The sequence below is a fragment of the Oryzias melastigma genome, linkage group LG7, assembly GCF_002922805.2.
Source record: "Oryzias melastigma strain HK-1 linkage group LG7, ASM292280v2, whole genome shotgun sequence".
NCBI classification, from domain to species: Eukaryota; Metazoa; Chordata; class Actinopteri; order Beloniformes; family Adrianichthyidae; genus Oryzias; species Oryzias melastigma.
Window position 1 is genome coordinate 5,051,729 of NC_050518.1, and position 13,027 is coordinate 5,064,755.

At 39.5% G+C, this 13,027-nt stretch overlaps 2 protein-coding genes across 3 annotated transcripts in view; one reads left to right on the plus strand and one right to left on the minus strand.

Moving 5' to 3' along the window:
• pigt (phosphatidylinositol glycan anchor biosynthesis, class T) lies at positions 1 to 7,189 on the minus strand. Its single transcript, XM_024293925.2, has 11 exons — positions 6,772 to 7,189; positions 5,599 to 5,776; positions 5,189 to 5,316; positions 3,832 to 3,932; positions 3,554 to 3,728; positions 3,375 to 3,472; positions 3,132 to 3,288; positions 2,848 to 3,048; positions 1,134 to 1,299; positions 970 to 1,053; positions 1 to 884 (listed from the first exon to the last, which is right to left on the minus strand). The coding sequence occupies exons 1-11, from the start codon at positions 7,139 to 7,141 to the stop codon at positions 635 to 637; spliced, it is 1,908 nt and encodes a 635-aa protein (XP_024149693.1). The 5' UTR covers positions 7,142 to 7,189; the 3' UTR covers positions 1 to 634.
• Positions 7,190 to 7,439: 250 nt separating this feature from the next.
• phactr3a (phosphatase and actin regulator 3a) overlaps positions 7,440 to 13,027 on the plus strand; it is a 49,151-nt gene continuing 43,563 nt past the window's right edge. The window contains exon 1 of one of the 2 annotated variants that reach the window (XM_024292884.2): positions 7,440 to 8,144. In XM_024292884.2, the coding sequence (XP_024148652.1) occupies positions 8,042 to 8,144 (103 nt within the window). In that variant the 5' untranslated portion in view covers positions 7,440 to 8,041. The remainder of the gene's footprint in view (positions 8,145 to 13,027) is intronic. The other variant, XM_024292882.2, reaches the window with a different exon arrangement.

Here is a 13,027-nt window from a genome sequence, read left to right on the forward strand (position 1 = left end):
TTTGTAGAAATATTTAATGAGAGCAACTCCAGGTCAGTTTTCTTTTTATTTGTTCCTTTTAAAGCAAACCGTAGTGTACAATCTGTGCAAGACACAAAAGAGGAAAAATGAACAACGGATTGCAACTGAATATAAAAAATATTTCTAAGAGTCTGAAACAAACTCGATGTAAAGATCACGGCCTGAACCTCAAAATGTGTCATTCTGACAAAGTCACAGCGACTTTGTGTCATTTTATCTTATCTCTCCTGGCAGAAAGATGTTGAGCAAGTCAAAAACAGTCCAGAGCCAAGGCAAAGATGTTTTTACAGGAGGGCGTTTTATCTTCCTCAGACTGACACACGGATGTCTCGGCCTCCTCACAGTAAAGATCTGAATAAACTTTGGTGATTTAACGTAAAAAAAAACATAATTTGAACATTGGCTCCTTAGGGAAAAAAAAACCCTATTTAAATAAGTTTTATAAAATGTACACACATTAACATCAAATAGAATCTTCTTTCTTCAAATTGAGGAAAAAAGCATTTATGACCTTATAAAACCATATACATCAGTGTCCGACTCAGCTTTACAGTGATTTCCCCTTTTTTCAGATTAAAAAACAAACAAAAAAAAAAAAAGTCACTCGTCAGACTCAGAGCGGCGGCACACCCCTCATCCTCCGAATGATGTTGGCTAGCCGCTTGGCCAGTCCGGGGTTCGGCTCTTCGATCTGGAAGCTGCGGGTCAGGAGGTTGTAAAGGGAGCCATAGCCCACGGCTACAACCGTGCAGGTCAGGCAGATGACGTTATAGGGCATGCTGAAGTCCGGAGTAGGGAGGTTGACCAGCAGAGGCTCCGTGTAGACACGAACAAAGTAGCTGGACTCCTCTTTACACGGGAAACTGATGAGAGATGAAACGGGAAAAAAATGTTTGTACCAAATGTCTTTTATCAAACAGAGAAAAAAAAAGACCAAACTAAACTTACAAGCTGCTGAAAAGTGGTTGTTCCATAGTGATGTTTGTATCCATGGCAACAGTACTTGGTACTAAAGAACTGATAACTGAAGACCTAAATGCAGAAAAACTAACTTTAGTTGTTTTCAAAACTAAAAAACTGTTCATCATCTGTTCAATAAAACCCAAACATACCCCACATAGAAGCCGTGGTTAGGATCCGGGGTGTACTCGGTCCATTTCAGCAGAGCCCTTTCAAACTGTACGGTAACCTCGGTAACCGAATGTGGAGGAAGCTGGAGCAGCATCTCTAACAGGTGTGGACGCTCGCGGTCCTTAGACGGCTGGTAGTGAATGTAGCCTGATGGGAAAAGAAACGCATCCGACCCCTAATCAGTGACTGTTTTAAATGTTAAATAATGGATTTTCCTGCTTTGATAAAAAATAATAACAATTAAAAGTATAGTTTGCTAAATAAACAACCAAACAAAGAAACAAAAAGAAGATACTTGGAAATGTTCAAGAATGTGCCAAAACCCATTTGACAAAATATGTGGTTTAACATCTCCCTCTTGTGGCGAAAAAAGAAACTGCAAGAAACATTTTTCATCAATGAATTCTAACAGGGCTGCACGGTGGCGCAGTGGTTAGCGCTCTTGCCTCACAGCGAGAAGGCCCCGGTTCGAATTCCGTCTGGGACCTTTCTGTGTGGAGTTTGCATGTTCTCCCCGTGCATGCGTGGGTTTTCACCGGGGACTCCGGCTTCCTCCCACCGTCCAAAAACATGCTTCATAGATTAATTGGTGACTCTAAATTGCCCCTAGGTGTGAATGTGAGAGTGGATGTGTGTGTGATTGAGGCCCTGAGACAGACTGGCGACCTGTCCAGGGTGTACCCCGCCTTCGCCCATCAGCAGCCGGGTTAGGCTCCGGCACCCCCGCGACCCCGAAAGGGACAAAGCGGTCAAGAAGATGGATAGGTGGATGAATTCTAACAGTATTCAACTTTTCAAAACATTCCTACAATATAAATTAAGACTAAATATGTTTTTACTTTAATATAATTTTATGAAAATTTTTATTTAAAGGTGACAAATAATAATAAAGTCTAAAAAAACTAAAAATGTTAGGTACTACATTTCATTTTGTGTGACCCTGAAGCTTCTGTCAAAGCAATATTAGATTTAAGTTTGATAAGCGTCTGCTCTCTGAGGAGAGGAGACGAGAGCTTTGGCTGAAAACTTTTGTTGACTGCTACTTTTTTTTGCAATTTTGATTAAGAGTGTCAAAATATCACGTTAATTTATTTGATGATTACAGACATTTTAGTGCTTTTCTTCGCCTTGTTACTCTCATTTTTGCATCAAACGGTCGCTTCTGTGAAGTCTGTTCATGTCTGATAATGCACACCTGGAAGAGCATTATCCTGCTTATACTTGGTCCTTTAGCTTTGTTTGTTTTTGTCCAGAGGATGAAGCAAAAGTTTGTTTCAAAGAAAACTTTAAACAGTTCGGCGTTTCATCTCTGCGTCTTCAAAATGATCAAACTCAAACAGATTAAATGAATCTATAAAATCCCTCATGTCATTTCTACTGTCTTGCTGTTGTGATAAACTGTGAAATAATTTAACACATGCGTTATGCTATTAATAAGAACTAATACTTTTGGGATTGCTCTGAAAAGTGTCCCGACTGTTTTTGATGTGGGAAATTAGAACAATAGACATTATTTTGGTTTTCCTAATTGTTTGAGATTTAAAAAATATATCTTAGTGGTATAAAAGTAAAGGTTGTATATTAAAAAAAATCTTGTTTTCAATGTTGCTGCTGGCTTCATTGTTACTTCATTTTGTCCTCTTTTAGGAAACTTCACTTTGATATGTCTCAAATTTGAGACAAAAAAGAACTCACTGGGGTTGTTGTCCTTCCCTTTGCTGGTGACTTTGAGTGTGTGGATGTAGAGGCGCAGATACCAGGGCACAGACTCCAGCAGCAGCACCGGGAAGGACCTGAACGGGTGGTTGTTGTACATCAGGGTGTGAATCTCTCCCGTCTGCAGACCGTATCCGGCCACGTAGCGCTCAGCGTGAAGCAGTGGGCGGAGCATGTCACCTGCAGGGACGAGGACAGATATGCTCATTCAAATCTCTGGTGAAGCTCAAACTGAAACCAACAGATTCAATCCTGACAATCACCTTCACTGGATTTCCAACGAATCATCAGGTTGAGGGAGCGCACAGTGCCGAAGGTGACTTGTTGGGTCAGATCGTAGACGGAATACGTGCGTCTGTCGCCGAGCACCACTGCCTGGCTCAGCAGAGGAGTGGCTGGACTCAGCTCAAACTGCTCCTCCTGCAAAATGCATCAAATATTTTATATCTAACTACTCTTTTTGTCTTCTTGGATTGTGAAAAAGTGAAGGATTTGAAGGGTCAGACCTGAGGGTTGTCTGTGATGTCGATGTATATTTTACTGGAAGACGCCAGCGGACACGCCTCCGTCAGCGTCCGAGAGAACATCTTGAACAGAGACCACTCTGAACGCAGGAGCAGCTCCAGTTAGCAAAGACCCTCAGAGTCCAGAATGGAGCCCGAATGAAAGGAGTGTCTGTACTCACCGCGCTTGCTCTGTCCGGAGGTGTGCAGGTCAAAGACGACATTCAGGGCCTGCCTCAGCTCCCAGGAAGGGGACTTGCACTGCCAGTCCTGACACACTGGCCTTATGTGCACCGACTGGGAATGAAAGCTGCTGTGGAAGAGCTTCTCTGACTTCAACATGACAGCGAGACCAGCCTGGACAGATGGAACAAGAACTCTTTAAAAATGACATGAAAAGAAACCGCTGGTTCCATGAACACAAAACAGGGAGATGACCTGCAGACAGACAGAAATTCACCTTGGATCCACATGGGAGGAGCTTCTTCCAGGGGGTTAAATTCTCAGTGCAGACAATTTCACGAGGGAGGGTGGCGTAGCGGAGGAAGCGGTGGTCTGTCACTTCAAGGATGACAACAGGAAATAAAAAACAGAAATGAATTTTTATTTTAGGATAGGAAAAAAATAAATAAATAAATAAATAACAAAATCAGCCTAAAAATTGTGTTTTATTTTCATTAAATGTGATGCTTTAATCCTAGACATATTTACGTTAAAAGTGGGTCATCTGGACCCCATCAGAGAGCACGAGGGTTAAAGTCAGGGATGGTAAAAGGCTTTCAAACTAAACAGGTTACATTAAAAACCAGTCTGAGAACCCCTGTCCCCTGTGCTAAGACATGCACAAGCTTAACTTTAAAGTCCAGAAGATAAATGTACACCTTACGCGTTAAAACGTATTTTTAAACTATAATAACTTGACTTTTCAAAGACCCACTTTGATCATTTTTTGATCTATTTTAAAAGCTTTTGTCAAGTGTTTTTATTATTATGATTATGCTGATTTTTTCTAGGACATAGTTTCTGCAGAGTGGCAGGAATTTATCACAAATACAATTCTGACACGTGGGTGGGACTGTTGGCGTGGAGCAACCTCTTCATGGAGCTTGTGGCCCACCCAGCAAATTTTATTTTTATCGCAAATATGCTCATTTTCAAATGCATTTCTTTTCATTTGATCCTGATTTACATCAGTTAGAATAACGAAATACTCAGAAATGCAATTTTATGCTTAATTTTCGTAATATATGCCCTCCATCATCAGAAAAATTTTAATTAATTCATGTTTAAAAACACCAAATATACTAATTTCTTCAGAGTAAATAGAAAATATTAGGTGCTCATTGATCAAACAAACTGATCAATGATTTTACGATCACTTTTATCGCTTATTTACTTAATTTTGTAAATTATGAACTCAATAAGTTATATTTTAATCCTTTTTAACTTACTTATTATTGTATTCAATTATGGGTCTGACTTTACCCATTTATGCTCAATCACTATTTTTTAACTATCAATCTATGTCAAATAAGCTTAACTGTTAAAAAGTCTGAATTTGAGCCCACTGACGAGCTGTGGTGACATCTGAAAAACATCTAGTGCCAGCTACTCAAACATTTTGGCTACAGTATTTTTCCCCGATTCTCCTCTTTCTCAGTGACACAGCTGCTTATCTTATTTATGTTCTGCAAAAAGCTTCTGCAACGTTAGCAGAGACCCCCCCCCTAAATGCTTTGTGTCACATCATCAGCTTTTACACACAACTACAGAGGAAGGCAAAATGCCAAACGGATGCTGAGGAGGCTGGACCGTACCATTGCCTATTCCCAGAGGTTTAAATGAAGCGCTGGGCTGTAGGGTGTTGGTGGAGTCGATAAAGTTCAGTGAAGCGCAGAAGATGCCTGACAAAACGTTGGTCAGCTCCTTCCAGGTGGCATCAACGCTAAAAATAACATCAAAAAACAGAGGTGTGACAACTCAAGTCGTTTCAATTTTTTTTCTTTTTTATATTAATAACAATTTAGATGTCAACATTCCCATTATTATAATCAGAAATGTTTCCCCATAATTAACATTTTAAATATTTCTCAAATGAGGATATTTCCTGAAAAGTTGCATTTGGACCAGCTGTGATAAAGTTAAATCACAAATTCTATAAAATTCCCAAAGGTGTGCAGGACCTCGCATTACTACTTTGATCACGCCACTAGAGGGCAGCACTCACTCAGTCACAGAGTCTTGGAACCAAACCCAAAGCTCAGCTCCTGGAGGAGAGGGTATAAAGGGCTGCCCCCACTGCATGGTCCTCCAGTAGCCCTGTGTGAAGGAAATGTGCAGCTCCCGCACGGAAAACTTGGAGATAACTTGACCAAGAGACTTTGGGAACAGCCTGTAGTGAGACACTGAACGTTGAAAGAACACAGTTTAAGCATGTGGCATATAACAGTTGCATGTTTCAACACAAAAACAATATTTTAAAAAATGGCATATCAGCAAAATTATATCAAATGTTCAAATATGGTTGTAAAATGACACAAACATGCAAAAAAATAAAAATAAAACAGGGTCTGCAACCTAAGGCTACTGAGCTACATTGTGGTCCTTTTGCTTTAATGAAAACCACAAATTATTTAAATAAAAACGTTTTTTTTTTTGTTTGTTTTTTTTTTGCAGTTGTTGGTCAATTTATTTTTGTTAATTAAGTTTTGTCCTTTATGCTTAGAAATTTAAAATATCAAATAATTGAGCAAATTGAAGGTTGAAAAAATGATCTATTGTCAGAGTGGTTTATTACTCAAATAAGCTTAAATCACTTTTTTTATTTGGATTCTACACCACTGTTGTCATGTTTGAATTTAATATTAAAATTAGAAAAAATAGATCACAGTAAACCATAATGATAGAAAATGCCAAGTTTGATAGGGCTTTCTGTTTTAATTCAAGTACATCTGTTGCAGCAGGAGGATTTTATTTGACACAGGGTGTATTTTATTTTGAAATAACTTGTCTGTGCTGCTGTGAAAACTAAAATAAGTTAAAATTATTTTATAAAGACATTATACAAGTGAGTAAACATATTTAAGGATTTCATGTCTTGGTTTTGGGTTGGCGAAAATACAAGTTGACAATTTGTAAATATTTTGAAATAAAAATACTACAATATAATTGTAATTCTGACAGGATATGAGTACAGAAGTAAGGTTTTAACTGTAATCTATGGAAGAATTACTCAACATTTTACAGATAAAAGTCTCAAAATGTTTATATTATATCAGACATTCTCCCTTAAACCATTGAAATATTGTTGAATTTACATTTTACTCCTAAAAACAATTTGGTTTAGTCCCACGTTGACAGGAGATTCATAATAGTTTAATGTTTGTATAAACTAGCTTACCTTTATTTCCTTTCATGAAATCTGTTTCCCACACGGTGCGAAACTGGAAGCTAGCATAGATATCTCCTGAATGCAGCGGTCGGATCACTAACTCCTCCTGGAAATCCTCTTTCGCTTGTAATTTTGGAGGTAGCTCAGCGGTGTCAGAGACTTGTTGTTGCGACTCTTTCACTTCGGTTTCTTCCCATCTCCTCTCGTCCGCTGCGGGTTCTTCCGCCGTTTGCTTAGTCTCAGCCCCAGCTCGGGGATCGTCCGCCACACCGGGATGCTGTTCATTACCTACATTTGTTTCCTGACTCGGTGTAACTAAAATTATGGACAAAAATAAAAGAAGCACACATCCTAAATGACTACACCTGTGAGCTGCCATTTCTCTTCCGAGACGGTACTTCACTTCCGGATTGGGCTGTCACATCAGCCAATAGGGTGCGTTGAAATGGAATCACGTGTCTCTGGCGTCAAACTGCTTTGTTTTTGGGAAAAAAAATATTCTTTCGTATTTTTGTTACAAATTCCCATAAAACGGAAAAACTGCATGATTTTAATTCACTTCTATATATATATATATATTATTTCAATGATTTAAAAAAATAGTTTAGTTGAGTTGCACATTTAAACGTAAAACGTTGAAAATCAATTAAATTAATTTGTGCCTTAAATAAATACTACGATCATTTATTAAATCATCCACTTACACTAAGTGTAGGCTTTTAATTAATCAACCTTACATGGTTTAATCATCATTGATAACTTACAGCAAATGAAGATTTATTATTAATAACCTTAAAATTAATATTGATACAGGGCCAATGATCCAACCCCGGAACAAGGATTATGTTATAGAATAAAATAAAATAAAATAAAAAGGTGTCTGTGTGGATAATGAAGCCAAACACAATAAATCCGTTGCGTCCCAGCCTTGTTATGTGGGCAGCGCGCTTTTGTGTTGAATATGGTTATGGTGTCTGGACAGGGATGGGCATCATCAACCCGCTGCTGGCATAATCGGGGGTATTTTACCCCTCCCACATCCACAAACCGTCGAGCAAGAGGCCAGACAGCAGCACACACACACACACTCACACACACAGTTACGCACACGCGTGCGCGCACGCGTAATTTCAGCTCAGCCATGGCTCCCATGTAGATGCTCAAAGCGGCTGTTGTCAGAGCGAATTAAATCTGCCCTCGCGCGCTGCTTCCCTCCTGACCTTGCCTGCCTCGGGTTGGGTTTTCAATATTTTATTTAGGATTCCTGCGCTTTCTCTCCATGGCTACATCAGATGGACTAGACGGCTGTCTGCAGCGAGGCAGATCTCAAAGTGACCCGAACATACTCACTGAACCAGGCATCGATTTGGCTCACAGTACAGGTAGGATCTCTGCTTTTAAGATTATTATCATTTTGTGGTTGTTATTATTATGGTGGATGTGGTATGCAGACATATGTTGCTGCGCCGCTGCCTCTTTGATGATGCAAAGATGCTGGCTCTGCCCGGTGGATGTCACAGCACCAAAAGCGACAATTAGCGCATGTGCTTTCACCGAATATTGACTGTAACGCCGAATCCTGCTGGCTGCAAATTGAAAATTAATGTGCCGTATCACCGTCTATGAATGGCTGCATTCCTCGCCAGATTGATGAAGACGCCTGTAGCGCAGGGCTGATTTCATAGACGCACACAGCCTCAAAATGTTGGGTTTCTATTGTGGTTTTTAACTTCTACTGGATTCGCTGCTTCCTTCCATCCTTCCTGCTCAGCCTCCTTGGACATTGATTTGGCGTCACCAAATCCGCGCGCTCGCGCACGTTTGGTCCACGATGCCAGGATTGCTGTGTTTGTTGTTGGATGTGAGCCCCGTCGTGTTTGAGATGTAGCGCTTGAGTGATGATGTGCACATTGTGGCAGGATCCCTGCATTGAGACAGCGGTGGCATCCCCACCCCCTTTTCCTCTTCCCCATTCTGGACTGATAGCTGCTTGGGATCAATGCCTGATCATCCCAGGTGGAGATACCTTTGCTGCTGAGAGTAAGGCCATTACAAATGAAAGGATCAAAAACATACATTGTTTTTGATATTAAAATAGACCTTATTTCAGCTGAGGTGTCAATAATGTTGCTTAAAGAAGCTTCTATTGAAGATTGCTTTAGTTTTTGCCAATAAGGACACTAGTTTGTGGCCTGTTAAGGCTGCAATTCTCTTTTTTATGTCTGTCCATTCTTTAATTTTTTTAAATTTTATTTCATTTTTTATTGTTTTTTTGGTTTGTCGTCACATTTCTGCTTCAAGGAAATAATAAGCTGTAGCTCTTCACACATATGCCAAAGACCAATGACATGATCATCACTAATAGCAGAACACCAGGCAGGGTCGTGGCCTCTGATAAACCCCTCCACATAATGTACTTCCCATGGCTTTCCCGATTCTTGAATTGTACAGTTTTTGCAGAAAATACAGGCTTTTGAATTTTACGTAAGTGAGGCTATTCGTGGTCATATTGTGTGGGCTTGGAAAGAGTCATTGCTTTCCTCCCACACATGCTGAGTTTTACGCACATGATAGAAACTGAGTAATTCAGAAAAAGAAAAAAAAGATCAACTTGTCACAAATGAGATTTGCAACTGCCTCCATGCAGTATATTTGGCCCCAGCCCATTTAGAATGGTCCCAAAGTATGAATTCAGCCCTTCCAGAGATGGTTTAATTCACACCTAGGTGAATGTGTTGATGTCACACTGGGTCTTGGACACACCTGAGCAAACAGGATAGCAGTTTGGCAGATTAGCCGTGCGAGTGATGAGAGCTAATGCCATCGATGAGCACTAAAAATCCTGCAGGAATACATATACGTGCGTGCTTGCATAAGGTGCAAGCAGACTATGCAAGCACAGAAGACAAGAGTAAATATAAACCGTCACTGCAAGGACAGTGTCAGTGTCTGGTGACACAAAGTACACATCATCCCCCAGCCCTTCTCTGTGTGGATCATCACTGCACCAGTGTCTGGGGCACCCGTCTTTGCCAAAGTAATCCTTTGGCAAAGACTGGCTTTTTTTCCCCCTCCCAGTACAGTGGCTCATGCAGCTGCAGAGCCTGACACTGTATCATCCATTGACTCAAGAGCGAGAAAAAGAGTCAACAGCTGAAGACCTCCTGAGCAAAGTTTCTTTCAGATATAATCATGCACTCAGACAATCAAGTCTCCCAGTTCCACTCTTCAATCAAGAGTTGCAAAAATAAAAAGTATCTGCCCTCTTGATTCATACGTGTTTCTCCTCAATCTGGCAATGTGAATGCAGATGTGCATTAAAGGCATCTCGTCTTATCCACACTGTAAGTGCAGTAATGGAGGCAGCAGTTCAAAAACTGATAAAGTCAGTTTGTTTACACAACCACCCTTTAGATTCCCCTGCTAATAAAATGCCACTTCCACTTTCAGCTCCTCTTACTCAGTGCAGAGTGCCGACTAAGGTAATGGTGTGGAGAGGACACCTTGAAGCTTTGCAGACAGAGAGCTTGTCCTGTCCCGGTGGTTTTGTTCCATGAGGCAGCTACACTGACCAACAGGAAAATCTGCTTAGCTAGATAAGCACTGTTTATGAAGAATCTGGACTAAAACACATCAGGATGAGCATAGAGTGGATTAGAACTCAAGGCCCCAGGTTAGCATAGGTGCTAAAATATAGTCTAAATACAGTATTGTTTAATTTGTATTTATTTTTGACAATTAAAAAGAAGAAATAGACATCTTGTCAAACTTTTATTTGAAGTCCCACTCGATCATCTTTGAAGCTATTTTAAAAGCGTTCTCAGTGGGTGTGTATTGGCAAGAGTCTGACGATATGATGTGTATTACGATACACGTATCACGATATGTATCGTGATATAGCCAAAAATTTATCTCTGTAATTCTGAACCTTTTGCTGTGAACTGTCGCTTTGCAGGCAGCATTTTGACTGAAGCTCCGTGCATGACTCGCTCTTATCCGAGCCCACTACCAAGCACAACAATCCACATTTGTGTACAATACTGGCAGAAATGTGGCACAGAGGATCAGTTCAGTACCCATCCCAAGAAAAAGCTTAGTAGAACATATCTCATAATAACAACAACCACGAAGATGACTGAACATTTAACACAAGCTGGTTGTTTTGGTGAAGAGCTGTAGAAAACAAAAGACATTAAATAAATAACTGATTAAATATCTTCTTGTCAGCATCTTAAACTGATCACCAAATCAAATATCGCGATATATCACCCAAAGGATTTTTCCCTACATGCTTAGTACTGCGTGGTCTTTTAATTATGATTAGGCAGTTTATAGTCAAAATAAAAAAAATTAATTGTGTCATTTTGTAGGACATAGTTTCTGGAGTTCAACAGAAATTCGCCTCTGTTGTGGGCAGGACGCCCCGCTTCCCGTCATCCATTTGTTTACACCTTCTCTTGCTGGCTGACATCTAGATGTCAACAAGTAGATGCATCAGAATGGAGCGGCGCAGGGAACTGGTGACCTGGCGATTGCAACTCCTATGACACAACTATGAGCTTTGTCAAACAGCATTTTTTTGTCTGCTCCTGATTTCCAATTATTTAAAGTCCCCCTCCGATGAAAAACCTGTTTTTTGAGTTTTTAACATGTATATGTAGCATTTTTATTTTTTTTTTAATAAAAAAAAATGTCATGGGGGACTTTAAATAAAGAAATACTCAGAAATGCATTTTAGTCTTAATTTTTTTCATATTCAACCTCCATTATAAGAAAAATGCCACAGGAACATGGTAAAAAACATACGCCACTCCTTCCTCTGTGGTTGCACTGATGCCAGAATACTCCTGTCAGCTTTCTCATGAGGACCCTCAGTGGATCACAGGTAAAACCCCAAATCACCAAGGAAATACAGCAAACCCTGTAAACGGGAGACTGAACCACCACATGAGTCACCCAGAGATAGAACGATTTCTTCTGTGTAATTTCTCCTTTTCACACTCAAGCTTTGATGAATAAATATGGGAAATTATGATTCAACAGGCCTTATATAACATGCTCCCCATTTAACAAAGGTTTGTTTTAAATGTGGAGCTAATATTGTGCCCAAAGCAGCATCGGTGCCACAGAAATTCCTTACATAACAATGATTGAGGACTTGCACTTTTATATCATCATAGTTGCATATTAATCCAAGACGGTTTTTATTTATAAACAACACATATATAAATAAATTAAGTGTTTCCTTTCTGGTAAATCCTCGGTTTACTTGTTACCAGTCCCTGAGATGCTGTTTTGAACACAGATGCTGAGCGTGAGCTGCTTTTATCTGTTTGACAGTAAACCATCCCTAATGAACCCAGCTTGGTTTTTCTGCTGACTCAGCAGGTTAAAACGACTTGTAGTTTCTTTGCTTTTAGCGTGGGCCATAACTTCCACGCATTAAACTGTTAATTGGTTTGTTTTTATGTCCAGGAACTTTAAATGCACTAAAAATGCCCACATGAACAAAAGAATTGTTAAAATGTGATATGAAGTAAAACATATTTACCAGGGCCTATGTGCTAATAATACCAAAGATAAACATGGTTTACTATCAATATTTTCCTTTTTTTAAATTTCACTTTCATTACATCCTAATAGTGGTCAGAAGTTAAAAAAAACAAAATTAATTTATTGTTGGATCTGATACATTTTACTATTTATGAGTTTTGATGAACTATAATCTCATGTAGACAATATGAAGACATCAGGGCTATTAGGCTTGTTGGAAACCAACAATTCTTTTCTGATAATTTGAAGCAAAACATGTTTTAATCCTCTTCGAGTTTGTAAAAGTTCTTAGGTGAAAAAAAAAGAAAAAACTCAACAGCTCAAAAAAGTTCTGAAAAAATCCAAAGATGCCCACAAGCACCTTAAGGAAATATTTGTGTACTTTGCAATGAAACAGTAACATAATCCTGATGGAAATAAGACAAACACATCAAATTTGGAATTACAACTGTAACTGGTGGAGCCTTTGCTAAATTTGGGCTAATTTTTATTTCAAACTCCCGCTCCAATCATTGTTTGATCTATTTTCACAGTGTTCCCAGTGGAAAAATAATCATTTTCCAGGACAGTTTCTGCAGCGCGCTAATAATTAATCAGAAATTCCCATTTTATTTGTGAGTGTGACTGTCGGCGCATTTTCCATCATCCCTTTGTTTATAATCTCTCCCGTTTGCTTACAGCCCCTCAAAACCTCTAAGCTAACATGAGCAGT